The 27623-nt window shown below is 46.6% G+C and overlaps 1 protein-coding gene and 1 long non-coding RNA gene across 2 annotated transcripts; one reads left to right on the forward strand and one right to left on the reverse strand.

The window, feature by feature from the left end:
* The first annotated feature begins 3336 nt into the window (after window positions 1-3336).
* On the forward strand, window positions 3337-18518 carry LOC310710922. The gene is made up of 4 exons (XR_014528306.1): window positions 3337-3918; window positions 7839-7936; window positions 15345-15523; window positions 17348-18518. It is a non-coding gene; the product is annotated as an uncharacterized lncRNA (long non-coding RNA).
* A 3946-nt stretch (window positions 18519-22464) lies between these two features.
* ID3 (inhibitor of DNA binding 3) lies at window positions 22465-25539 on the reverse strand. Its single transcript, XM_083511333.1, has 3 exons — window positions 25062-25539; window positions 24059-24128; window positions 22465-23303 (listed from the first exon to the last, which is right to left on the reverse strand). The coding sequence occupies exons 1-2, from the start codon at window positions 25386-25388 to the stop codon at window positions 24072-24074; spliced, it is 384 nt and encodes a 127-aa protein (XP_083367459.1). The 5' UTR covers window positions 25389-25539; the 3' UTR covers window positions 22465-23303; window positions 24059-24071.
* Window positions 25540-27623: the final 2084 nt, after the last annotated feature.

Below are 27623 nucleotides of genomic sequence, written 5' to 3' on the forward strand. Positions count from 1 at the left end.
GCCACTGCTATTCAGTGCGGAAAATGCTGAGCTGGAGGGGGGCAAGGATGAGACGCCCGAGCCGCAGCTTACGTTCCTCTGCACCCAAATGCTACTGCACACTCGTGTTGACAGAGGGTGGCCGGTGCCACCCCAACTCCCAGCACAAGCTCAACAAGTGAACCCCTAACCTCGCTCCCTGCCCCGCACATGCAACCCCGGGGGGGGGGGGAAATGCTACCTGTGGGGAGTTCAGCTTGAGCAGCTGTTAAAAGGCACAGGAGCCCTGCCAAAGTAACAACAGCAATATTATTAGCAACCCTGTTTTACATACCGCCCCCCCCCTTTTCTTGGAAATGATTTTAAATCACTTAAGGGCAGGGCTCGGCACATTTCTCTCCCCCCCCCCCGCCCCCAACTACCCGGTTTCCAGGAGCGATTAAACAGATCTCAGTGCACGAGGAAAACTGGAAGCGGCCTCTACGTTTCTCTTCCTCTCTATAAAGGTCGGGTGGGAAGAGAAAGGAAAGACGGGCGGCGGGGGGGGGGGGGAGAGAGGGGTAGGGAGAGAGATGAGAGGAATGAAATTCTTTCAATTATTTCGCGGTCAAAAGCCCCCTTTGGCCCGATCGAGAGCGAGCAATAAACAGGGGGAAAGGGCTAGGTGGGGGGGTGGAGGACCAAAGAGAAGACTTCTGAGTATTCCCCGTACCACCACGCGCGAGGAAGGCGGGAGGGGGGGGGAGAACTTGCAGAGAAATTAAGGCAGGAATTTGTGCAGGATTTTTGGCGTTTCGAGAGCAATGGATGGTGCTTTTTTCTTTTTTGGAATGGGGCTATTAAGCGCGAGAGCAAGCGGCTGGGCCTTTTCTATGTGGGGCCTTGTTTGCAGACGTGTGAATGAGCGAGAGAGAGAGAGAGAGAGAGAGAGAGAGAGAGAGAGAGAGAGAGAGAGGCGCATTGAATGGACTTGGAAGCGGAGAGGCAGAGATCAGCCGGCAGGGAGGGGCGGGGGAAGGAGCCGAGGCTGGGAGCTCAGACAGCCTGGCGCCAACAAACACCTGCGAGCAGCTAACAGGAACACAATGGCAAACGCAGGTGGGGGAGTGCTGTCAAGCCAGGCCTCTCCCCACTGTTAATCACGGCTGATTGCATCAGTTTCCAAAGCCTGCCAAGACCCACCAGCCAGCAGCCGGCCAGAGTTGTTCTCTGTGTCAGGATTTTTTTTTCTTTTCTAATTTAAAGCAACTTTGCATTAATTCCCCCCCCCCTTCAGCACAAAAAGGGAGGGGGAGGGAAACAGGTGGGGGGAGGCTTCAGAGTAAGAGTCTCACTGGCTGAACGAATAAAAGCCAAGCCGGATCAGCTTGAGGGCTATCGATCTGAGCGCCCCCCCCCCACTCCAACTAGTAGGTTCCTGCCCTTTCTGGTGCCCTTGCAGTGCAGTGGATCAGAGCAGGGTTAGGTTTACCAAAGAGCAGGGCTGGGTTGGTGCCCAGCAGCGTTGGGCTGCCAGCACTGTAGCGCAGACCACTGCTGATACCAGCCCTGCCCACCCCTTTTAATTTCTCTCTCTCTCTCTCTCTCTCTCTCTCTCACACACACACACACACACACACACACACACACACACACACCCCTCTTCACCATAGCCTTCTGAACAACACTGGTTGGCTGGGTGGAGCGGACATGTCAGATTTCCCACAGTGCTCTAGGACAGCATTGTTCCAGGGCATTGTGGGCAATTAAAATGGCTGCCAGGCGCAGCCACCCAGTGTGGCTTGTTTGCAATGCTGTGACTGCTTCTCCCAGGTGAATCCAGAGAGGCTTACAAATATTTGCTTTGCCCAGGTGCCCTTGAACCTGAAGCCACTCCCGCCTCTGAATGTGAAAGCAGAGACAGCTGCTACCAATTGTGCAATAATAAAATCGGACTTTTGACTATCTTTCCTCCTTAGATGTTGTGTGGTGGTTTCCAAGCTGTGTTTTTGGGAGGGGAGCAGGGGTCCATTACTGAGTGTTTATCGGGCGTTCTTTCGTGTTCTGAGGTTCAGACATGGGTGTGCAAATCTCCCTAAAAGTTCTTGCCTGCCAATGTTGATCTTTCCTTGGGAATCTGAAGGGGTTAAGGGAGTGTTGCCCAACATTCCTGGCCTTCTCTTGTGCATTCCTATCACTCTTGCCCTACAAAAGAGTTTTAGGGCTGCCTTCTGATATAGTTCTCAAGAGTCCTTGGGAGTGTTCCACAGCACTCCCTGTGACTACTCTTGCCCCACAATTCAGATTTGCATGGGAATGTTGCTTGCAGCTGATGGGATGGCAACCAGGGCTAGCGTCCATGCCTTGCAGAGTCGCAGAGAATGCTTGCCCTTTGAGAATGGTTGCACTGCCGTTCTGATCCTGCTCTGCAATCTGAAGTGGTGTGGGAGCATTGGCCACTGCTCCCAATCTTCCTCTGCATTCGAAATTTGGTCAGTAGAGTACAGGACACCTTAATCTCAGGGTTGGGGGTTTGAACCCCATGTTGGGAAAAAAGGGGGTTGGACCCTTATGCTCTCTTCCAACTCTACAATTCTAGGATTTTAGGAAGCTGTACAAAAATATCAGGCAAAGTACAGAGTGCAGTCTTGGTTGACATAGGAGCCAGGATGAGAGCAACTGGGCACAGCAGTGCCTTCCATCCATGGTGCATTCTAGCACATGCCCCAGAATCCTTTGCAGTATGGCAACACATCAAGCTGAGCTGTGCCTTTAAGCCCCTTTGAGCCCATTCAATGTTGTGAGCGAAAAAAAGTGCATATTGAGTCTCATAGAACCAAACATAAAAGCTCACAGCCCAAAATTAAGCACAGGATGTTGACCAGGAATGCAATGCTGACTCCTGCCATTGCTGATGTGGCAAATCTTAGAAGGCACCCATAGGATGTGGCTGCAGGGCTTACCACATCTTCAAACCAATGTCCCTCTAGCCACTTAGCAGAACCATGCCTGAACATTAAATGTATGGTTCTTTTCTTGATTTGTTTCTGGCGGTCGTATCCTGCCTTTTCCCCAAGCAAAGTTTACATCGGGATTGTGGTCACCACAACCCTGTGTGGTAGGTTAGGCACAGAGAAAGTACTTGACCTAAGGCCACCCAGTGAGATTCAAGGTTGAGTTGACCAGAAATTGGAATCCAGCCTTCCCAACCCAAATCTTACCACTGCACTGCAGATCGATGTATATCCACATGTTGACTGTACGTCTTGTGATTTCAAAATGCCATGCATGGTTGACGAACCTTGGCCACCTCTGCTGCCCCTACACTTGCTTCAGCCCTTGAAATATAAGGTTATACCATGGTTAGCGATTGGCAAATCTGTCAGCTTTGGTTCACCCAGTTTCTCAATTTTCCAATCTTAATCTCAGTTTTGCACATTACTACAGATCCCCCCCTTCAAAACAGCTGTCAGTATTTTAGTACAAATTTCTTCTAATGAACAGATTTTTTATATGCAGTATTGACCAATGTACTTACTATTTCCCCTCATATTATGAACCTTTGTATGATATTTTCACTAACGTACACACTTTCCCCAAATGCACTCATTTTTGGTACACATAGCCAGTTTGGAGAACCGTGTTGCCAAATTCAGAGACGTGTGAACTTGGAAGTGTTTGGGTTCACGTTCTGATTCAAGTTTCTCGTGGAAAAGCAAACAAAATTGAATTTCTGCCCATCGACTGAAATTGGTTCTCATGAAGAGGAGCCAGTGAGTGCCCTTATGGATGTCTCCACTGTAACAGTAGAGGACAGGGAACTACTAAAGCCTCATGCGTCATTCCCGGAGGATCATTGTCTCCCTGCATAATGTTACGGGTTAGTGAACCATTCTTGGCCAGGGCCTGGATCCAGTTTCCCAGCTCAATAATGCAGGAAATAACGATCTGCATTCAGAGGTTTGTTGGGGTTTTTTGTTTTGGTTTTTTTTCAGTGAGCTGGATGCCTTCAATGGATGATAAACAGCACTGCCATTTGGAACCCTGCCCCATTGTGCAAGCATGTTAGAGAAGAGCCACAAGTTGTGGCATCCCATTTACTACAGCTGGGGTGGGGTGGGGGGTGGGAAGATTATTGCGCTTGGTTTGCATGCGTCTTGTAGCCTTATTCCAGCCTTTAGAACGCCAACAGGATATGCTGGTCACAATATGTGAGTCACCCAAAACCAAATCCTCTCTTGCCATCCTCAAGAGACAGCTTAAAAGACAGAAACCCAAAATGAAAACTAGTTCCCTGTGACTCAATATATCTTTGCAGTGGCCCCAGTCCAGGGAGATAGCAACAACAATATTGACACACTGGGGATGCTTTCAGCTAACTTTACTCAGAGCAGATACACTGACATTAATGATGGGCTAAAGTTAGTCGTCATGGCCATTGATTTCAGTAGACCTACTCTGAGTAAAAGTTAGTTGAATGCAACCCAGGAAAGATGGCAAGTAGAGTGTAGTTGAGCTTTCGGAGCAATCCAGATTGATAGGTTGTCATTGATGTTGTTGTTGTTTGCAGGCATCTTCTGCAACATGTCGTTGATGCAATAATACTGCTTTAGCAGTGGATTAATATTGGACTACCCACACATCGTCCCACTTTATTAGTTGTTTTGCATTGCTTTCCCAGTGCTACTGCATTATTGCTGTCCACAAGGGCACTTGGGCACTGTAGTGCAGCAAAAGCAGAACAACACACACACACACACACACACACACACACACGAAGATTTGTGGCCTGAAAAGGTATAGAATCTCACTAGGATGCTATGGGACAAGTCCCAATGGAAACAGAGCAGCATGTCCGTCCCAAAACCTTTGCAGATGAAATGGTATTGAAAGTGGGATTGCGTATAACTGCCCCGATCATGAATGCACAAGGGTTGTTCTGGTTTGATCATGCTCATGTACAGCGTTGGGAGTCTCACTGAGGGCTGAAAAGCAACATATAAATATTAAATAATGCTCAACTCAGCAGAGAGAAGGATGGGGACAACTAGAATTAGTTGCCTCTGTCTGGACCTGGCTCCACCTACTGTTGGGCTACTTCCCATGTGCCCCACAAGTCTCAATGGGCACCAGCCATGGCTTGCTACAGACCCTCCAAGTGTCCCTGTTTTCCAAGGAGAGTCCCAGATTTACAAAAGGCGTCCCAGTTTCTGATTTGATCCCAAAATGTCTGGTTTTTACTTAAGGCGCCCCTATTTCCATTGGAGAAATGTTGCATGGTATGGAGTTATGTGACCCACAAGCAATGGAGATAAGTAACTATACAATCTTTAGAAGACATCTGAAGGCAGCCCTGTATAGGAAAGTTTTCTAAATGTTTTATTATGTTTTTATATATGCTGGAAGCTGCCCAGAGTGGCTGGGGCAACCCAGTCAAATGGGTGGAACAACAACAACAACAACATCCCTATTTTCATCGGAGAAATGTTGGAAGGTATGTTGTTAAAGGCCCACCAATTCCACCTCACACAGTAGATGTTCTGAAGAGATTGTGTGGGGTGCATGCCTGCTCCACCCCAACCTTCCCACACGGATCAGGAAAGTCTGTGTCTTCGTTTTCCACCATGCATAAGTGACCACCCTTGTGCTAAATTCAATTCCAGTGGTACCTCTGGTTACGAACTTAATTCATTCCGGAGGTCCGTTCTTAACCTGAGGTACCATTTTGGCTAATGCGGCCTCCTGCTGCTGCCACACGATTTCTGTTCTCATCCTGAGGTAAAGTTCTTAACCTGAGGGACTACTTCCAGGTTAGCGGAGTCTGTAACCCAAAGTGTTTGTAACCTGAGGTACCACTGTAGCAAGGAGCAGGGATGAGGCCCATTTTCGCCTGTTCATCTTCACCAGGATCCTTTTATCCCTGATGGTGACTCAAGTTCAGAAAGCCCAGGGACCCAACATTCCTCCTGGGAGACCCCTGCTTCTTCTTCCTCTCCCGGAAGTCATGCCGGCCTGCATCCGACTGCCTCACAGCTTTTACCAAACGTGCTTGGAAGCTGCCTGCCTCAAGCCAGGTGCTCTTGAGGGAGTGTTTCCAGGCTGTTTGCTATCAATCACGAGCCTTTCGTAGCCAGTGATTATGTACACAGGAGCAGGAGCAGCTCCTGCCTGGGAGAAAACAGGGTGGGGTCTCTTGCTTTTCCCAGCCAGTACGGCAGGCACCCCCCATCGAGCCCTCCTCCCCCCTCATCCCCACTTAATATCTCCCACATGTTATGCTGAGCCAGACTCTTCTTCCACTGGGTATATAGGGGTTTAGAAAGAGACACCTGTACACATACATCACTGCCATGAGCTAAGAGAGGGTGATGATCTACGAGAATCCCCATGGGCACTTCCTGTTGTATTTACACGGGGAGCTGCTTTGAAGCTGGAGAAGGCCTGAAGGGAGAGAGGGAAAGGAGTTGGATGGGCGCATATAAGTAATAAAATTATTATTCATAACACGGCTCGGGAACTCTGGAATCCTTTCCATCAAACCTCCCTAACCTCCACACAGGTCTGGCGGAAGGTGATAGCAAACCGTAGCTCTCTCCAAGAGAGCTGAGGAGGGCTGGTCCAGGAGGGCAAATGGCGCCCTGCCCCACCAAGCTCAGCTTGTCCTTAGCCAGCCCCTGCCTGCTTGCCTCCTCCTTGTGACCAGTCCAAGGGGTGCAGAGGTTCCCTGCTTCCTACTTAGTCTCGGGGTTGGCCTTGTAGAACTGAAAGGGGATGAGGATGAATCATAGAACACCTTCTGAACGTGGCTTTTTTTATGACGATGTGGCCATGTCATCTTTAGACTCAGAAGGTGCCTTCCCCAGCTGAAGTTGGTTCTCTAGGGCAAGTGAGGCACTGCCCCAAGAATCTCAGCCAGCCTTCAGCCAATCTCCATCTTCCTTCCTTCTATGTCCATCCAGACCAAGGGGGTGGCAATGCCTGCCAGCTTCTTCCTCCTCTCAATTCTCCCCTTGTAAGACTCAACAGAGAGGAGAATGGAGAGAAAAAAGCTAAAATTTGTTAATCAGTTAAACCAAACTGTAGTCTGTGAGCTTCACTGAAGTGGTCCGCAGCAGCAGGTCTGTGGATTTATGGTTGAAGACACAATACATGATGCCCATCATGTTAAACAGTGCTTTTCCCCCCTAAAAAAAGGTTTAGGGGTACTCTCATTTTCCTACTCATATTGAAATATTGCCCCTCAATGAGGCCAAACTTAGATTCACAAAATATTTAGGGGTATGCATGCCCCTGCGTCCCCCCAGAAAAAAACGCACCGATGTTAAATATCCAAAACTGGTTTTCAGTTGTATTTTTTATTGCTTCTTCTATTTCTTATACTGTGTTCTGTTGTGTTGCCATTTAAATTCCATGTGGTTTAACTCCTAATACAATCGAATATAATATATAAGAAAGAAAGAATAAAAAATGCAATTAAAGATCATATGGCATTTAGCACACAGCACATTGCAATTGCTACAGCAAGCAGAAAAGCTATTAAGTGGTCCACCAAGATCCTCAGCGATCTTTAAGTGGTCTGTGGCGGGGGAGGGGGTAGTTTGGGAACCATGGGATTAAACTGTTGCAGCTCTAATATAACTATAGATTCAGAAGATCTGTGATTTTAAGAACAGCAATCTGTCACATGCCTAGATTGTGTGCGTGTGCATGCGTGCATAATATACATATATAGATAGATATGCTACTACTGCATAGGCAGAAGGAAGAGCACTTTCATATATATGCTAACATGAATTCCATTTGCTGCTGATTAGACCGGCAATCCTTTCTATGGAGAAATTGCTCTGATGTTCCTATCCCTCTTTTTTTTTTTTTTAAAGCATTGCAAATGACTGCCCGGTCTCAAGATGCTCCAGGCTGACTTGTGACATCGATCAAGAGTTGTTTCACAACAAGAGCAAGACAGCTGTGCAGCTGGGTGCGTGTGTGCGTAGGTGGCTCATTTCCCTCCTGCTCCCTGCTCCCTTCTGGGAATAAGGCTTACGTTAATTACATAGGGCTCCCTTATCTTTTTCTTTCTGTCCTCCGAGGTAGGTCAAGAGTTCCATGTGAAACTAGGAAACACCCAAATACCCTGGCTGACCCATCACCAACAACATGGCCTTTTAAAGAACCGGGTAGCCAAGGCAGCAGCTACCAGGCCGCTGGCTAACTTTGGAAAACTCCTTCTGACAACAGAGGGATGCAGCAAAGGGATGGTATCTGCAACACACAAAAATACCACACCACTACAGGCCCCTTCACCACAATCAAAGACCAATGGGAACGTGACACAAAATAAACTCAACCCGATGGTCAGAACTTTGGCCTAAGTCACACTTTAAATATATCTCAGCCAGAAGAAGGGAACTCGCTTTGAAACTTATTTATAGGTGGTACCTAACACAATGAAAGCTAGTATTGATACATCCAGGAACTTCACCTAGGTGCTGGAGAGGTTGTTCCTCCATGGGCACATTCCTCCCTATGTGGTGGGAATGCCCCCAAATATGATCCTTTCGGATATTAGTCTTACAAGAAATTTGCAAAATAACAAAACAGGTAATAGAAACAATTCCAGAACTGGCCCTACTCAATATCTTCCAAGACAATTATGTGCACTCACATGACAAAGAAGTCACAAACCACTTACTCTCAGCTGCTAGGAGTGTCATAACTAGACACGGGAAGGATCTGTTGGGAGTGAACATGGACCACTGGTACCAAACTGTCAGGGACCATGCTGAGGAGGGTTGCACTGAGGAAGAATGGTGGGAGCCACCCCCTCCCCCATATCCTGAATCTTCCCAGGAGCAGGAGGACAGTATAGATTTGGAACAGTGGTTTGCAGAGGGGCATGGTTCAGAAGGCAGAAGCTGGGAAATACTGGATGGGGAACAGCTAGGAGAAGAAACACTAGAAAAGAGAGAGTAAACAGACTCACAGTCTCTGGACAGCATTCATCCCCCATCTCCAAAGACACGGAGAGCTCAGAAAGTGTTAGAACAGAAAGTGCAGAGGGAACAAGCTCAGATTACAAGACATAGGAGTGATGTAGATTAATGGGGGGGGGTGAGCCTTAATTGGGAGCACCACCATTTTTAGGTAGACGTGTTCTTTTATCTCTCACTGTGATTATTAAAGAATTTAACTGGTAAGACGTTCCATTCGTTTGATCTTTTTATTTACTGCCATGGGGAAGGAAGCCAATTCCCCAAAGCCTGACACAAACTGTATGGGAAATGGCCCAGCTAGAAAAGCTAACTAACAAATTGAAGTTAACATGGGGACAAACATAGGAGGACACTTTTACCCCGATGTGGCACCCCTTTATTACATATGCAAGCCAGCAAGACAATAACCAACCCCACCCCTAGACAGCATACAAATCAATATGGTTAACTTGATCCACCCAACAACACACACCCCTCTGGCACACAGACAAAACATGGTGCAACCAACTCACAACCAACCATGCCCTGGGCCCTCTGGTCTCTTGCACCACCAACAAGAATAAGGTAACTGTTTATATGACACTGACACAAAAGCTTTGCTCATATACTATGTAGAAGAATGATTTTTTACTGTCTTGTCCTTTCCTTCCCTCTCCCTTCCTATTTTCCTTTTCCCTCAACCCCTGTAACAGTAATGTCTCACTCTGAATATGACTGATTTGTTTGAATGATTCTGTGACTTGAAAACAGAGTCTCTGAATGTTCTATTGTTACCCAAGAAAACCTTTTAATAAAACTCCCCCCCCCCAAAAAAAGAGAGTTCCATGCGACAAACAGGCAGGAGAGATTAAGAGGCAGCAGTTTGCACACAAGGCTACCTGGAGTGTTTGCTGTTGGACTGAAATTTGAACTCAGGCCTTCTAAAGTACAAGGGCAGATCATCACACGAGTGCTTCATTTCAAACAAGGGTGGCTCTAACTTGCAGCTCTCTGGATGTTTGTTGGATTCCAAGCCCCATATCCCCAGCCAGCATGGCCAACGGTCAGGGATGATGGGAGTTGTTGGTCAACAGCAGGTTAGCAGCCCCTGATTTAAATACTCGGGATACTAGGATGTGCTTCTGTTGTCTGATATGCAGACAAAATGCCTTTTAACCTCTCCTGGGGTAGCACAGAGAGGAGATACCTTAAAACACAGAGAGATGTGTGCCAGTGTTGAGGAATGTACCCATAAATGTCCTTTAGTTGGCTCCAGACTTAGCTGAACAACTTAGGTCCCACAGAAATCACCGAATCTACTTAATCACAGCTTAAGTCCCATTCATTCCAATGGGAATGCAGGCCAGCTAACTTATTCAGGGACTCAGCTGATCACAATGCACCAAAGGAAAAGGACCAAGATTGGGTAGGATGGAATGCCTTTTGGCTTGGAAATTTGCCCAAGGTGGGCCTGGTGGTCCACTGCTCTGAGCTTCCCCACCACTGCCATAAACCCACCATCCAAACAGCCAGACACAACCTTCTCCAGTCCCATCACCATGAACATAGGAAGCTGCCATATACCAGGTCAGACCATTGGTCCATCTTGCTCAGTATCCCCTATGCTGAGTAGCTCTTCAGGGTCTCAGGCAGATGTTTTCCCCAGCTGTGAATACAGTTGTTGGGGGACTGACCTAGGGACCTTCTACAGGCCCCAACACTGAGTCATGGCCCAGGAAGCTGGGCTTGTCCATTGGCTGTGCAGAGAGACCTGCCTTTGCAAATAACACACGAAAAGGAATTATAGTCGGAGAAACGGGCAAAATGTGTGCATTAGTCAAAACCACATACAAAAATGTGTTTAATTAGTTGAAATCCACACTAAAATGCTGAAGAATTTTCATGATGGGGTTGTGTTTTTTAAAAAGTTTCCGAATTAACCGCAGAAATCTGAGTAACTGGAAACTGGAAAAAAATGAGAGAAATGAAATGGACAGATTCTTCTCTCTATTATCAAATGGATTTGGAAAGTGGCGGTTTTTAGGCAGAGATTGGATGGCAGGGATTCTTTATCTGTAATTCCCAGGTTGCAGGGGGTTGGACTTTACTTATATCAGCACCTTCCGATGCTACAATTCTACGATCCTATGGAAGTGACGTTAGAGGCAGGGTGGGATAAACACATAAGAAATCAGAACAATGTACTTCACACAGACCCCCTTCTCACATCGCCGCATCCTGCCCAGCTTTCAGTGCAAACAATTTACTGTTTAACTCTGGTTTCCAGGCTGCCTCAGAGCACTGAGATCAAGGGGACCCCTGTTCCTGTCTCATCCCACGCCCCCCACCACAAGTGCAACGAGGGGAACGTGGATACCTTTCTTGCGTCAGCGGCGCTTGTGCCTGATGCGTGTGCCATCCCACGCACCGCGTCACCTTGCTTCCTCTCTGGGCACACTTTCCCTCTGCTGTAAGGGGGGGGGGGGAGATCCCAGTAGGGCTGAAGAGATGGCTGTGTGCACCTAGCTTCCCCTTCAACCCCCCCCCCCGCCAGGCAGAAACAGAGAGGCAGGTGCTTCTCCAAGCCACAGTGGGTGGATTCAGTCGCTTGGCTCATGGCAGGTTATTATGTGGGAGGAGGGGCAGTTTCGGGACCAGCCATTCAGGTTCTTGCAGGAGACCAGCCAAGACTTCGAGGTTCTAGTCCCAGCTGGGCACCTGACTCACTTTGACTAAGTCACTTAAGCCCAGAAGCTAAAGTTACACAAAGCAAGCACTGTCGTGACGTTCTGCCTCCTGAACCACATTCTTCAGGAGGAGTCAGCTTTCGAGTTACAACAGAGGTCCTTCTAACCACTTCCCCTCTTCTGCAAGGACCAAACCATAAGGCTGTGAGGAGGGAGCAGTCAAAAGGAACAGTTGGGGGACGTGGGACTAGTCCATTGCAGGGCACTGCCCCACAAGCCTCAAGCCTGCCTCAGTCGGCTCCTACTTGCCTCCCTTCTTACAACATAACAGCAAAAGGAGAGCTTGCTGGATTAGCCAATGGCTCATTTAGTCCAGCATCCTGTTCTCGCAGGGACCAACCAGGGGAATCCGCGAGCAGGATTTCAGCACCAGAGCACTCTCCCCTCCCATGGCTTCAAGCAAGTGGTCTTCAGAAGCATTGTTGTTTCCAGCTGTGGAGGCAGAGCAGAGCTCTCATGGCCAGGAGCTATTGATACCCCTGTGCCCTCCAACTAAATGGGTGGCCGTCACTGCCTCTAGTGGAAGGGAGTTCCATAGTTTAACAATGCACCGCAGGAAGATAATTCTTTCTTTTGTTATCTGTCCTGATCTTCTTCTTCTTCTTCTTCTTCTTCTTCTTCTTCTTCTTCTTCTTCTTTTTAAATAATTTTTTATTAGAAACTTAAACATAACATAATATCTGAAAACATAACATCCTTAATTTTTCCCCATTTTCCTCCCTCCCCCCACCCTCCCATAACCCCCCCCCCCGACTTCCCTCAGTTCCGATCTTTGGTTTCTCTATGAATGCTATTCTCTGCATGTTGCCAAATTGTATAAATCCTTAATGTCCTGATTATCCTTTCAACATTCAGCTTCACTGGATGCCCGTGAGTTCTAGTGTTATGAGAAAAAGAAAAGAAAACTTCTCTATCTGCTTTCTCCATGCCATGCATAGTTTTTATAAACTCTTATCATATCACCTGTCCAGCGGGTGGCCCTGCCTTTTAGCTTCCTTCCCAGTTTGCCCTTGTAGAACTCAGCAAGGAGTGGAATGGACAAACCTAGAATTAGTCAGTTTGGCTTGTTATTGGCTCTGGCTGTACGTACTGTTGACCTCCCTGCTCCAGGGAAGAGTTATAGCACTAGTGTTCCTTATAAGTTTGCAGGAAGGGTTTGACTGAGTTTGGGGAAAGTGGCAGTGGTACTTAACACCCACCCACACCCACACACTCACAGTTCCTCTGTATTGCAAAGGGGCTATAGTCCAGTGGAGGTCTACACCACATTTCCAGATGAACATGTTAATCAGTTCTCAACTGTCAGTTTTTCATGGTTGACTCTCTCCTTATTAAACTTGCAATGTCCCATCAATTAGTCAATCAAGTGGCAGGGTGGGCTCCAGCTCAGAAAAGACCTCGACAAAAAGGCGTGATAATAGATAGAAGAGATCATAAACCAGTGTGGTGCAGCAATTGGGGTGTCGACCAGGAGCTGGCAGACCAGGGTTCAAGTCCCTACTAGTCCACCATGAAACTCATTGGGTGACTTTGGGCCGGTCACAGTCTCTCACCTTAATCTACCTCACAGGTTTGCAGTGAGGACAGAATGGAGAGCGGTCATTATTAATAAGGTGTGGGGTTTGGGGGGGGGGTTGTGTGTGTGCACAAAAGACTCCAACTCTGATGGTGCAACCTGGATTTGCCAGGATGTTATTTAATCCCACTGGAAAATGACAACAGTGGAAATGCCCTTATGCCATCTTCCTCTGGACACTCAATCCCTGAATCAGCAGCCACCGACAATTAAGCCACTAGACTCCAACCCTCAGGATTGTGGCAGTCCTCCCCTGCTGATTTCTGAGGCGTTTGCTCTGTTCAGCTGTGTATCTCTGGACCTGGGTTTCTGGGAAATGCTGTGTACAGAGCAGAAGCAAAGTTGAGTCATGCTCCTTCCTGTAAAGTGCAACATTTGACTTGTGAATCTCACCCACAAGGGTTGTTATCTGCATCCCTCCCAATTTACCTTACTAAACAGGGAAAGCCCCTATTTTCTTCTATCTGTCCCTGATTAATCATTGTTCCTATTTTGCTTTTGGGGAATGCCTTTGCTTATTATTATTATTATTATTATTATTATTATTATTATTATTATTATTTAATTTTATACAAAGTTTAAATATAAAGTAGCAATAAAAAAGAAAGCACAGTTTTGACAAACCAGTAACAGAATGGTAAATAATGAAAACCGCTTCTCCTCCTCCCTCCCTGTCCCCTTTTCCTTTCATGTCTGTTCAGCTATGTACACATTCCCGTTTCCTTCAACTCCAGTGCACTCCCAACCGTTGGCATTTGCAGTCAAGTATACATGATGCCGGGACGCGGGTGGTACTGTGGGTTAAACCACAGAGCCAAGGGCTTGCCAATCAGAAGGTTGGCGGTTCGAATCCCCGTGACGGGGTGAGCTCCCATTGCTTGGTCCCTGCTCCTGCCAACCTAGCACTTCGAAAGCGCGTCAAAGTGCAAGTAGATAAATCTGGCGGGAATGTAAACGGCGTTTCCGTGCGCTGCTCTGGTTCCCCAGAAGCGGCTTAGTCATGCTGGCCACATGACCTGGAAGCTGTATGCTGGCTCCCTCGGCCAGTAAAACGAGATGAGCGCCGCAACCCCAGAGTTGGCCACGACTGGACCTAATGGTCAGGGGTCCCGTTACCTTTACCTTTATACATGATGCCAGCCACAATCCATAATGCATGCTGTCGTTTCCTGAGAATGCTGTTTGATGCGTTTCACATTAAACCAGCTTCCATTCGATTTGAAAACTCCAGGTCCAGGTTAAGCCAAGGTGTATACAATTCAGACAGCCATTGCACATGTGCAGATGAGAGTGTATGCTCAGATTTCGACTCCCTTGAATTGAAGCTCAGGATGGTTGCAGGCTTGCGGAAACAAATTGGTTAATGTGAATCGAGTGTAGACACCCCACCCTCGTCTCTGATGTGTGCAACAAGTGCAAATGTCTCTTGAAATAGCAGGAGGGAACAACAACCTTGCTGTGTCATAAGCCAGCCACTAATGTCTACATATCCTTAGACTGTAAACCTGTGAGCACAGGCTGTTTTGTTTCAACTGATTGTATGTCAGCCACTGAAAGAGCTTTTTAAATATGAACCGCAGGGTAGAAATACTCAAAATAAACAAACATTTAACCACTAGTGATTGAACAATTGATATCATCAGGCAATTAAACATTTAGTGAAATGGCATAATCATGACCCTGGCTTATTCTTACATGTGAATATGTGGCAATGACGTGTCTCCTTTGCTTGCTCATCTGTAACACACCGGCCTGTTCTGAAGCAAACCCCTTGTGAAATATAGCTCTTAGGTCAGGAAGAGGCAAAATAGGCGCATTACTTCTGGTTCCATATACCGCCCGCCCTCCCTTTATCTGGTGTCAATGCATATAAATGTAGGATCTATGTAAGTTGCAGAAAATTCACAGGGGGGGTTACACACACCCACACCGCCAAGATGGAGCGGAAGAAGGCAAAATCTTGGCAGTGGCAGGTCCTTCATCTGCTAGGAAGGACCCCTGTTGTGGAGAGGTCTATAGAGACAGAGGTTTTCTCCATTCACCTGTTTGAGGAGAGATTTAAGGCTAATGTTCCTTTTTCCACCCCGCCAGGCATCCAACTGATGACAGGAAGACAAGTGTTCAAAGGTACCAATATCTGCGCCCGGGAAGCAGCTTTCATGCCTACGTTTGGGGGAAAGTGTGGGTGGAACAGACAGTCTCTCCGCTCCAAAGTGAGAGAGTTGCTTTAATTTGAGCCAGTTTTCTTTCCCTGCAGGCTCTGTTGCCAGGTGGGTCCCTCGACAGAGACAAACATCAGGAGGGCTTTGCTGGATCTGGGCAGTGGTCCATCCACTCCAACATCTTGTCTCTTACAATGGACAATCAGGTGCCTCTGGGAAGCCCACCCAGTGTGGCACAAAAGTAGCCCTCTCCCCGCACTGTTGCCTTCCCTTAATATTTTGGGAGCTTATTATTTTATTGTATTTCTATCCCACCTTCCCTCCAGGGAAGTGAAGGTGTCATACCTTCAGGTTCTCCCTTCCCTCTCCATGTGATCCTCACCAATGACCTGTGAGGTAGGTTAGGCTGAGAGACGGTGACTTGCCCAGGATCACCCAGTGAACTTCATGGTTGAGTCAGGACTCGAACCCAGGTCTGAGCGGCCCGGGTTCGAGTCCTGCTTAACCATGAAGTTCACTGGGTGATCCTTGGCCAGTCACCATCTGTCAGCCTAACCTACCTCCTAGGGGGACTGGCAGCAGAATGTTTAAGTGTGAAATGCTCTTGGCCAGAGTTCCAGCCAGCCATCCCCTCCTGTGATACTCCATTCCACCACCCGCTTCCAGTTTTCCATTTCCCCTCCAAGACTCAGGTCATGGTCTTGTTGCCACTGAGCACTGACAGTCCTTGCTGGTCCGTTGTTGTTTTTATTGTAATCCTCATTTTAAGACTTTTTTCCTTACTTCCCTGCCCGCCTCCAGTATTCTGCAAACCTCAGGGTTTCCCCAAACATGCCAAAATCTCCTCACTCTGTGTGTGTGGTTCCATTTTGGCTCCATTGGCATTGGCACTCAAACCTGAACATTGGAAACAGTGTGAATGATAGACATCTCCTCCCCCACGAATTACGCTAATCTCTTTTTTAAACCGTTTAAGTCAGCAGGCGTCACCACTTCTTGCAATAGCAAATTTCATCAGTTTGTGATACGTTGCACAAATCTATTGTTTGTCACCTGTGATTTGTATGTTGGCTACTGTTTCCTTCTGCTGGTTTCATTTTTATTGTAACTGTGTGTGCTTTATTGCCGTTAGCTGTCTTGGACAGCTAAGTGAGGAAAGACAGGATAATGTTTAAGGTAATAATACTTTAAAATAGATAAATACGGATGGGGGGAAATAGGTGCACTTGCTCATACTGAGGTGAGCTCTGTTGTGGTTCCTCTGCTAGTTCTCTGCATGCTCTCTGTCGTGCCCATTTATAGACCACATGCACACTATATCTTGAATGTCCATTTAAAGCACAAAATGGCCTCTGCCCAAGAATCCTGGGAATTGTAGAAGAGTTTGGATTTGATATCCCACTTTATCACTACCCGAAGGAGTCTCAAAGCGGCTAACAATCTCCTTTCCCTTCCTCCCCCACAACAAACACTCTGTGAGGTGAGTGAGGCTGAGAGACTTCAGAGAAGTGTGACTGGCCCAAGGTCACCCAGCAGCTGCATGTGGAGGAGCGGAGACGCGAACCCGCTTCCCCAGATTACGAGACTACTGCTCTTAACCACTACACCACACTGGCTCTGTAGTGTGTTAAGGGAGGGATAGCTCAGTTTGTAGAGCATGAGACTCTTAATCGCAGGTTCGTGGGTTCGAGTCTCATGTTGGGTGAAAAATTCCTGCACTGCAGGGGGTTGGACTAGATGACCCTCACGGTCCCTTCCAGATCTACAATTCTGTGAGGGGTAAGATTACAGTTTGCTGGAAGAAGCAAAGTGCTTTAAATCCCTGGTGAGAATGTGACCACAGAACAAAGTGACAAGTGTCAAAGCAGAAATTGCTGCTTGGATTTCAGTACCATTTTGTACACTGTTTGCCTAAACTTTCTTCGTCATTAGGAAGAGTTGGGAAAGGAAGCAGGTGATATTCCTATCCTGTTTGGTGCTGGATAGTCAGCACAGGAGAAGGACCCTTCACCAAATGCCTGTCACATGCCAACATCCTGTTATCACAGTGGCCAACCATGGGAAGCCCATGGGAAGCCCAGAAGCAAAACCTCAGCACAACAGCAGCTTTTCCAAGAGAATTGTATTCAGAGGCACACACTGATTCCATGATAGACTTCTCTCCCATGAATTTGCCTAATCCTCTTTTGAAGCCGTCCAAGTTGGTGCCTGTTTCTTGTGCGGGCGAATTCCATGTGCTTAACTATAGAATAAACAGCTGGGAAGAACTTCCCCACTTATCATGGATTGGGAAATTATGACAGTGAGAGAGAGAAAAGGAATCCTGAAAGCCAGGTAGAAAAGAGGTATCAGGATTACGGTTTGTCCCTCCATTGGCTGATCATCTTTTTAATAGCTCCAGGTTTGAAAAACAACGCACTCCTGAAACGCAGTGAAGGTGGTTCTCTCAACAGGCCTTTGCCAACAAGGAGTGTAGCTGCAGGTAACTAACTGTTCATGCAAAACGGGGTGCATAGCAGAGATGCAGCTGTATCAGTTGTGCTCATTATCTACAAAACATTGAAGAAAAGCAGCCTGGGGAGGAAGTTTGCAGTCGAGAAGCAACAGCAAGAAGGCGCTTAACTACTTCTGCACTCACAACCTCTCCGTTCAAAATTACCCACTTGTGGGTTCCAGAAAGAAGGGCAACTGGATTTTATGTGGGATGGAGAAGCCCAGAAAGAAGCTCAACAACTTCAATCCTAAAAAAGGTCAACAGCTTTGGTTGGCCCCTTGGCCGGCCCTCATGACCCTTCATCAAATCTGGCCCTCTTTGAAAAAAGTTTGGACACCACTGCTGTAAGGGAAAAGGAGCCAGCGGGAGGATTTGGAGTGGAGGGTAAAGGATTAAGCAACTACAGTGGTACCTCGGGTTACATATGCTTCAGGTTACAGACTCTGCTAACCCAGATATATTACCTCGGGTTAAGAACTTTGCTTCAGGATGAGAACAGAAATCGCGCGGCAGTGACACAGCAGCAGCAGGAGGCCCCATTAGTTAAAGTGGTGCTTCAGGTTAAGAACAGTTTCAGGTTAAGAACGGACCTCCGGAACGAATTAAGTACTTAACCTGAGGTACCACTGTAGTCTCTATGTTGTATTTCTGTTCCAAATTTTTCCCCTCCCAACATTGCTGTCTAATCCCCCTCCCAAAAAATAAAAGAAGCAGTGAGGTTGTGTCTCTGTACATAACTAGTTTTTCAGAAAAAGCAGTTTTACCATTTCCTGAAGTTTATTGTATATTTTATTATGATTTTTAAAAAATAAAAATAAAAAATTGTACTACCCAGGGATAAGATTTTATGAAGGATGGCAGACAAATAGCTTACACAAAATAAATCAACACTTTGGGTGGGGCAAGTGGAGACCTCAAACTAATTTTATGTGGGATGGGGAAGCCCAGGAGGAGAGGAGAAAGGGAGAGGAGAAATAAGGTGAAATGGGATAAAGCAATGGAAAGAGGGAGGGAGAACCTTCTGCATGTGTTCAGGGGTGTCAGAAGAGATGAGGGCACATCAAAAAGAGGGAGAGAAAGGGTGCTGCAATCCTGTTTTATCTGGGATTAATTATCCAAGAATGCAGTGTGACTTATTTCCGATTATGGGCATGTGTAGGATTGAACTGCAAACCTTATATCAAAAGATAGAAGAAGGAACCGGCCAAAATCTCATCAACCCTCACTGAACGCGAAAGATAAAGGGGGACGAGCTATGTCTGTTTCTAGCCATTGCTCTTGCCCCCAGCTGAGTGGCACGAGGGCTGTTGCAAAATTATCATGAATGCCATCTAAATCCAATTGCATTGGAGTATAAATAACATAGCAGGCATGTCGCTGGCTTCAGACTAAGACTATCAATGGCTACTAATGCTGATGGCTCTGTTTTCCCTCTACTGTTGGAAGGCAGTCTGCCTTGGAATACCAGCTGTTGGCAATCCCATGCGCGGAGAGAGCTGTTGCACTTGGGTTCCGCTTATGAGCTTCCCATAGGGATCCAGTTGATCACTGTGAGAACAGGATGCAGAACTAGATGGGCTACTAGCCTGATTCAGCAGACTCTTCTTATGTTCTTCAGTTGGTAAAGAATAGAAGTGGATGGGAGAGGCTCTAGACATGGGTAGGCAAACTAAGGGCCGGGGTCCAGATCCGGCCCAGTCGCCTTCTAAATCCGGCCCGTGGGTGGTGCGGGAATCAGTGTGTTTTTACATGAGTAGAATGTGCCCTTTTATGTAAAATGCATCTCTGGTTTATTTGTGGGGCATAGGAATTTGTTCATATTTTTTATCCAAAATACAGTCTGCCCCCCCCCACAAGGTCTGAGGGACAGTGGACCAGCGCCCTGCTGAAAAAGTTTGCTGACTGCTGCTCTAGACAAATGTGAACAGGGTCCTATTTATTATTATTCTTCCGTCTCTGAAGTCCTGCAGCTTTTATGCCGCAGAGAAACAGCATTCCAACACATCATTAACCATGTATCCCTCTCTACTGAAAAGGCCACCTGGGCAGTCTGCTTTAAACCCAGGGGCCATATCATGTCAATAAGCACTAACTTGTTGTCTAGCTGGTGACCACCTTTGTATTGGCCCAGAGAATCTCCTTTACCAGCCTACAGAATCTGCTTTGCTGTTTTCACTAGCGACACCAAGGTCCACCAACTACATCCAGGTGCGAAAACAGTGGCTATGAAGGTGGAGCCAGATGCAAATGGGGCAGAGTGACTTTCCTTCCACATCCCATAAGCTGCACACATTAAGTGTGTATCTACATCTTAAGTTATTGCGGATCAGGTATTCCACCTCAAAACTCTTAAAACTGTGCAAGGACTAACTGAAAGGCCACTGGTTAAGGCTGCAACACTTACCTGGCAGCACTTAATGTTATTTAGTTAATGCACTTACCTGGCTGCACTTACCTGAGAGTAAATTCAATGAGACTTCAGAGTAATCCTAATGCGCTGCAATATCTCCCATTTTACAGGTGAGCAACACCAAGGCTAAGTGATTAGCAGAACGTCAGCCATCCCAGAAATTTAATTTAAAACAAAACAAGGCCCTATTGTTCAACCTGTCAAGAGTCATAAATTTAAGCAGATTCCCTGTAAATCAGAGAAGTCTACCAGTAGATCCCAGTCTACCCACTTGATATATACCAGGCATGTCCAACTCCCAAGAGACTGCAATCTACTCTCACTATAAAAAACTGGCAGTGATCCTACACATTGGATTGACCAGTTGTTGAGCTTTTTGGGGGGAGGAAGACCCAAAGTTGTTGAGCTTTTGGGGGGGAGGGGATCAATCAGGAGCATGTGATTGAACAGGATCGCCCAGAGATCAAACGGTAGATCGTGATGGACAGGTTGAACATCCCTGACATATACAATCCCTACTGAAACTGGAGTGACCTGCTCAACACTGAATGTTAGCTAAGCAGAGGTTGGAACAAAGATCTATTTGCACAACTGACCATCGTGGCTTCAGAATATACTGTGATTCCAGAGAATCACAAGCATATCAAGTACAAGTACTGGTTGGATGATATTTTTTTAATTAAAAAAAACAAAACCACCCCACCTTAAGCAATCATGTGTACCAGAGAGCAGTGAAAAAGCTTTGACTTCCAATAACCTAAAGTGTTGCAAAGACAGAGAGGTATGCTCTGCATTGGCCTGTGCCAGCAAGACAATCAGGCTAAGACTGGCAGATGCTCAGCTGAAGAACTGCAATAGATCAGTAACTGCCGGCTGCTTTGCCAACTTTCAACTAGGCGTAAATTCCCAGCCTGCAACTGGCAGCTACCTTGGGATCTAGCTCAGCTTTGCCATTTGAGCATGGGAGAATGATTTACTAGTTCAAACTAGGATTATTTTGTTGGGGGGGGTCACAGTGGAATTCACCCCTACACCCCCAAGAGAAATTACTTTCCTTTACAGAGGCTGTATTATCAAGTTTTACCCGTGCATAGGTAGAAGACAGAAGCAAAGAAATGCAATGTTGACGTCTGGAGTGCATGTGTAAGCGGTCAAATGCAACCACTTAGTATTATGTCCATGCTGCAGATGCAAGGACTGAGGCAGAGACCCAATTGTTGTCTTAAGATTACCTAGTGTGTTCAGAGATTCAAACCAGAGACTTCTTGACAGGTTCTTTTTTCACCACCCAACACCAGCTCAAGAGTGCCTTCTTTTTATGCTTGCTTTTTGCTGTTTAACTCACCCATCAAGCGTTCTGGATTAAATATGAATTAACTGAACAGTTGTTTATATGTTGCTTCCACAAGCCATGATGCTATAACACCCATCCCAGGATCCCTTGGAGAGCTGTGTGAATTGTGCTTCCCAACTGCACCCCAAAAATATTGGTGCCGTAAGCAACTATGTGGGTGGTTTGTGCAGCTGGTACAGCCCTGAGTTTGTCCCATTTCCACACAACTCCATTAGAATGGCATCTCTGTTGAGCGCCAGCTGCCTCAGCAGCTCCCTAAACAGTTTCAGTGGAGAACACCTTCGGTTGCTGCCTACAGTGCACACAAGTTGTTTTAACACCACCAATAACATTTGCAATATTGTTTATAGCTGGTGCGGCCAATTCCACCTAGCAGATAACTGGATGTTTTCCTCCAAGGCTTCAGCACTCATCAACATTTGCCTTCTTTTTGTGTTGGTTAAAGGCTACTGGAGTTGTCAAAACAAGGCAGCAGCCATTGGACCTATTTTAGGAAACTGCAGTTGCTGCAAGACAAGAGTTTCCAAGTTGTAAGGGGATTATAATCTGTAGGATCTTCAGATCAGCCATCACCAACCTGGTGGGAGTCCCATTTTGGGGACTACAGATCCCATCAGCCCCAGCCAACACAACCATACTGGCCAGAGCTGATGGGAATTGTAGTCCAAAAAAATCTGGAGGCCACCAGGTTGGGCCAGGGCTGGCTCAGAATACCTCAAGAGATGTGAAAGGTGATGGTGGTGGTCTGGTCTAAGAAGTTTTTTTCCCCGCCCAAAAAGTTTTCAGATATGTTTTTTTAAAAAACCTGCTTAAAATTTATTATGTAAGAAACTTTTATAAAAAGTTTTTTTTTAACCAAAGGAAGTACAATTCATGGATGCAGAAATTAACCTTCCTGCCAAAAAAAGGTACATGTGTTCTCTCTATTATAGAGTTCAACAATAAAAACCATGAGGCGAAACAGCCCCAAGACACCTCAGTTTTCATGTTCTTGAAAGTCCCCTTCCACCCCCCCAAAAATGATGTTAAAAAACTATAATCCAAAATATACATACAAGCTGCATATCTGCAAAGTTTTTTTTTGTTGCCCTTTTTTCTGAGCAAACAACAGATCGGTCCACATGTGTCACAAGTTGTTGCAATGTTGGAAGTGTGCGATTTCACTAAGAAATCTCCTGACCAGGATCAACGCGAAAAATCTGATGGCTCAGAGCTTTAAAAGAAAAAAAAACCGTCCCGACACACACACACAAACCCCACAAAGTTTCTTCTTGTGCAATACAGCAATCAGATAGTTGAATCTGAGAGTGGATTAAAAGGTGGGCTTGCTTTCAACCCGCCCGCCCCCCTCCTCTGGCCTGCAAATTTTGTTTTCAGGCAGTTGGAAGAGAACAACAGATTGAGGGCAGAAAGTTGTTTCTGGAAGACCAGTCAAGGCATCTGAAACTGCCAGGCAAGACCCATGTTCCACAGTTTATCTGGAAGATAATGATGGAGGTCTCTCCATTACTGGATGCACGGGGTTAAAACGTCAGATCCTTTCCCCACTCAAGATCTTTTCTCTCTCTCCTCTTCTCCTATCTTCTGTCTCACTGGAGAGAACCAAGTGTCAGGACCCCACACCTGCAGTCTGAAAAAAGGGGGAGGGAGGGAGGGGGAGGAGGCGGGAGAGAAAGACATGTCAGTTTCAGCAACAGATCAGAGGCAGGTCTGCAGACATCCTGGCGCCAGGGAGGAAGCTTCTATTTACCTCCAGCTGATAAGGAATCAGGAGCCAACACTCTAAGCTGGAGGTTTGCTAATTGGCACCAAAAATCTAAAGCAGGCGGGGCAGCAGAGGGTGGAATGAAATGGACCCTTCTGTTTTCTAACTTTCTGCAGATGTATCTAAAATTACAGATTCCGAGGGAGGGGACAAACTCTTCAGTGGTGTCTTCCCGACTTTAAAAAAAAGAAAGGAAAGAAAGAAGAGGGGGGAGAAGAGAGGGAGAGAGAGAAAGAAGAAGAGTGCCTCTTGATTCACTGATTTCAACAGGGCTGTTTAAGCAGCTGCAGAGACTTAAAGCTATAAAAAGAATGACATTGTAAAAATAATGACTCCATTTACAGGCAAAAGCATGGAGGCATCTGAGGCTGCTGCCTTATTGCCAAGCAGTGACAAGGGGCTCTAAAGACCACAATCTGTTCCAGGGAGGGCAGTCAAGTAGGACTACTCTGGAGTAAACATTGGGGTGCAAATCTAGATTTCTAGACTGACTGTAGGGTTTTTAAAAAATATTTTGGTGGTTGTTTTTTAATAAAAACCTGCTTGGTGATCAGGGATGTGTCTTGCTGGTTGAGATCGGGGATGGGGGAAAAATAATTTGGGTATTTCTTGGCTGTTACCTGTTTTAAGAGGTTAGTGGCAGAGATTCCTCTCCTCTTTTGAGCAAAGTTCTGATGCCAGCTCTGCAGCCTAGAGGAGAAGGGGAGAGAAGCGTTAAGGAGATACTGAGTTCACAGTTTAATATATGCCACATGATACAAAAAAAATAAAGATCGGGAACAGTGAGTAGTCTTTGAGAATGGGTTTGCTGCACACAGCACCATGATCCTATTGACTTTTCAGTGGGATTTCTGCTGAGCAACACCTATTGACTGACAATGCAAGCCTAGCCTAGTCAGAAGTCCCACTACATTCAACAGGGTTTACTCCCAGGAAAATGCCTCGGATTGCAGCCTGAATGGACAGTAGTGCCAATTCAATTTACATCAAATGTGTTTAGCATGGGGTCCTTAGGATCAGAACCCAAGATTGCTATCTTGGATCCTGCTCAAGTTGTCCCACTGAAACTGGTTATGATTCCAAGCACTTTATTAAGATTAAAAAGATTATTAAAATTAAAAACACCCCCAACAAATAAATACAGCGGATCTTTTGAAGGTAAAACGTTTAGGATCGCAGTTTAGACCCCGCTGACGGCGCAGCTGTCAGCGGAACCAAAAGCGTCCATAAATCCCTCCCTCCCCACACATATGGCAGAGAAGAGCGCAACTGTGCGCCTATTCCAGAGCAAGCAAAGTACCCCCGCAGCCCGTTTGCGATAGAGGACTCCACAGCCTTAGAGGCGCGCGCAGTTTGCTCAAGGCTGGATAGCGCAAAGGACGGATTATCTCGCGACCCACTGCAATTTGCCTTACAGCGCTCTGCGGACCGCAGGCAGGACGCGGCTCCCGCTGGTGCCCGTTAGATCATTACTTTAACTCATAACCCAAATTAGCCTAGATGGCGCGTCTATAGTAACAGCATTTTCCCCAGCTCCCCCCCCCCCGCCCCTCAACCTTGTGTGCGCCCACGAAGGCTCCCTGGGTTTTCGCCCCCTCTTCGTTCTAAGGGAAATCTCCTTACTTTTAAAGAGAGTAGGGAAGTCTCGGCTGAGGACGGATCTTGCCCCTTCTTCGCCTGCTCCTCCAGCACGATCTGCAGGTCAAAGATGTAGTCGATGACGTGCTGCAAGATTTCCACTTGGCTGACTTTGGTGCCTTGCGGGATCCCCGGCACCAGCTCCCGCAGCTTGGAATAGCAGTCATTCATGTCGTAAAGGAGGTTCATGGGCTCCTCCAGAGCCGGGCTCTTGTTGTTCGTTCCCCGGGTGATGGCGAGGCTCTGATCCGAGAGGCAGCACACGGCTTCGTAGCAGCTCCTGACCGATCTGACGGGGCTGATGGCTTTCATGGCAGCGAAGGAGGAGAGAGGTTTTTGCAGAAGGGCAAGGTTTCCTTCCTTAAGGCGGAGAAGGGAGCGAGCGATACTGCCGCTTGCTTGCTTGCTTGCCTGGTTAATTCTCTATTGTGCAGACACAGAAGATGCTTCTTTGCAAAAAAGCGAGGGCTGTCACCCCGCTCTGCTTTTATAGCCGAGTGTGAGCGCTCAAGCCCGCCCGCTGATGCAAATGAGCCACCGCGTTCCCCCTCCCACTCCCCTTCGCTCTGATGACAGCGAAAATGTTGGAATGGAACGTTTACAAGATGGTTAAACTGCAAAACAGGTTTCTATTGGCTTCGGCTGACACCGAATAGCAGAGGACATCAAAGGAATGAGGAAGCTCTGATTACAAAGAAGGAGGGGCCAGCTATCAAAAGCGCTTCCTTCCTTCCCTCCCCCTTTCGCTCTCTCTATTCCATTCAATTAAACAGAGTTAAATTCGAAATGTGTGCCATTCGCCTTGTCCGATTTAATTCTTATATTTGGGTATGATTATTAGTCTTATAAAGGGGGAGGGAGGGAAAGCTCTTGTGCCGAGAAGAAAAGGGCACATTTTTCTATTACTGCTTCTCTGCCTTCACCCAGCCCTTAAAACGTTCAGGAGCCATAAATCCCATCACGGCAGAGAAATTTCCCAAGGTTTTAGATTTTTCCCCTCCTCCTCCTCCTCCTCCTCAGGGTTTGGGGGAGGGAATCTTGTAAGGACTTAGTGCCGCCTTGTTCCTCAATTTGCTACTCATATGACCTCCAGACTTTCTGGCGTCAGGAATTATCTTGTGACCAAGTTTAAAAAAAAATTAATTGCGGGAAAGCTGAGGCTACGATGGAGAAAGCAGATTTGAGCCAGCAATAATGGTAGTGAAACGTGTGTGAGGGAAGGGGGGGGGCGGCGGCGGAGGAGATTATGGGGAAATTACTTACAAGTCATAATTTACTTGATAAACAAATAAACAGGCACACAAAAATCCAGGCAAGACATTGCTAAGATATTTTAGGACAACAGGATCATTTTTCCGACTGAAAAGAAAAAGCGGGCAGGAGAGAGGAACTTTGGCCCATCTGAATTCCCTGTCCTACATACCTGAACAATAAATGTGTTTGGGAACCCATTAAATAGGCTGTAATCCTGTGCACATTTGCATGGAAGTAAATCTCATAGGGGCTTATTTCCAAGTAGGCAGGTATATATAGACAGAGGTGCTTTTAAATCTGCTTTTCACTTTAACTGTTGATTTTAATCATATTTTTAAATACATGTTTTAAACTTTTTCTTTGTTGACTATTTTAACTCTCGTGTTGACCGCGTAGAGCTTCTATGTACAATCAAGTGGTACTGTATACGGCTTCTGTTAAATAAAATAAATAAAAGGATGGTGCTTTGTGAATATATTGGGTTGTATCCAGTCAGTGGGACTTGGGTCACAATGAATTTGAGACTCACAGAATCATAGAATTGTAGAGCTAAAAGGGGGTCCCAAGGGTGATCTAGTCCAGCCCCCCTGCAATACAGGAATCTCAGCTAAAGCATCCATAACAGATGGCCATCATGAGTTTTCAACAGAACAAGCAGGTCCAATGAGCCATTATGTGGGAATCTGCAGCAATAGCTGTTCCACCTTGCACAAACTCATGCAAATCTTTTCACCAGGCACCCAAATGAGTCAAATTAAGATGTACACACCATACATTGAAAGCTCCCCCCCCCCCATTTTTAAAACTGGGAAATGTAGTTTATACCCCACGGAGCTACAACTCCCAGCACCCTATTCCCCTCACAGACCCACAGTTCCCTGAGAAGAGGGATTCATTGTTAAACCACTCGGAACTGTGGCTCTGGGAGGAGAATAAGGGTCTCTTAAGAACATTTGGTGCCCTTAACAAAGTACAGCTCCCAAAATTATTGGGACTGTTTAACGTGCTTTAGATGCTTTTGCTGAGATTCCCGCATTGCAGGGGGCTAGACTAGAAGACCCTTGGGGGCCCCATCCAGCTTTACAATTCTATGATTCTAAGTGGTTTCACACTGCTTTAAATGCATGGGGTCAATGCAACCTCACTTGAAAGCCCACTATTGCAAGGAATTAAGGATGGGGAACCCTTATCGACTATCAGACCATTGTCCCTGATCATTGGCCATGGTAACTGGGTCTGATGAGTGTTGGAGTCCAACAACATTTGGAGGGCCACAAGTCCTGCCCCCCAACT

Source organism: Podarcis liolepis, assembly GCF_965112155.1.
Source record: "Podarcis liolepis genome assembly, chromosome: 7".
NCBI classification, from domain to species: Eukaryota; Metazoa; Chordata; class Lepidosauria; order Squamata; family Lacertidae; genus Podarcis; species Podarcis liolepis.

What these genes read in the sequence shown, in the direction of transcription:
- ID3 (XM_083511333.1), bottom strand. Translation starts at nt 25,388, where the DNA reads ATGAAAGCCATCAGCCCCGTCAGATCGGTCAGGAGCTGCTACGAAGCC. An exon ending in CTTCCCTACTCTCTTTAAAA is followed by an intron (nt 24,129 to 25,061) that starts GTAAGGAGATTT and finishes CTTCTCCTCTAG; the next exon opens with GCTGCAGAGCTGGCATCAGA.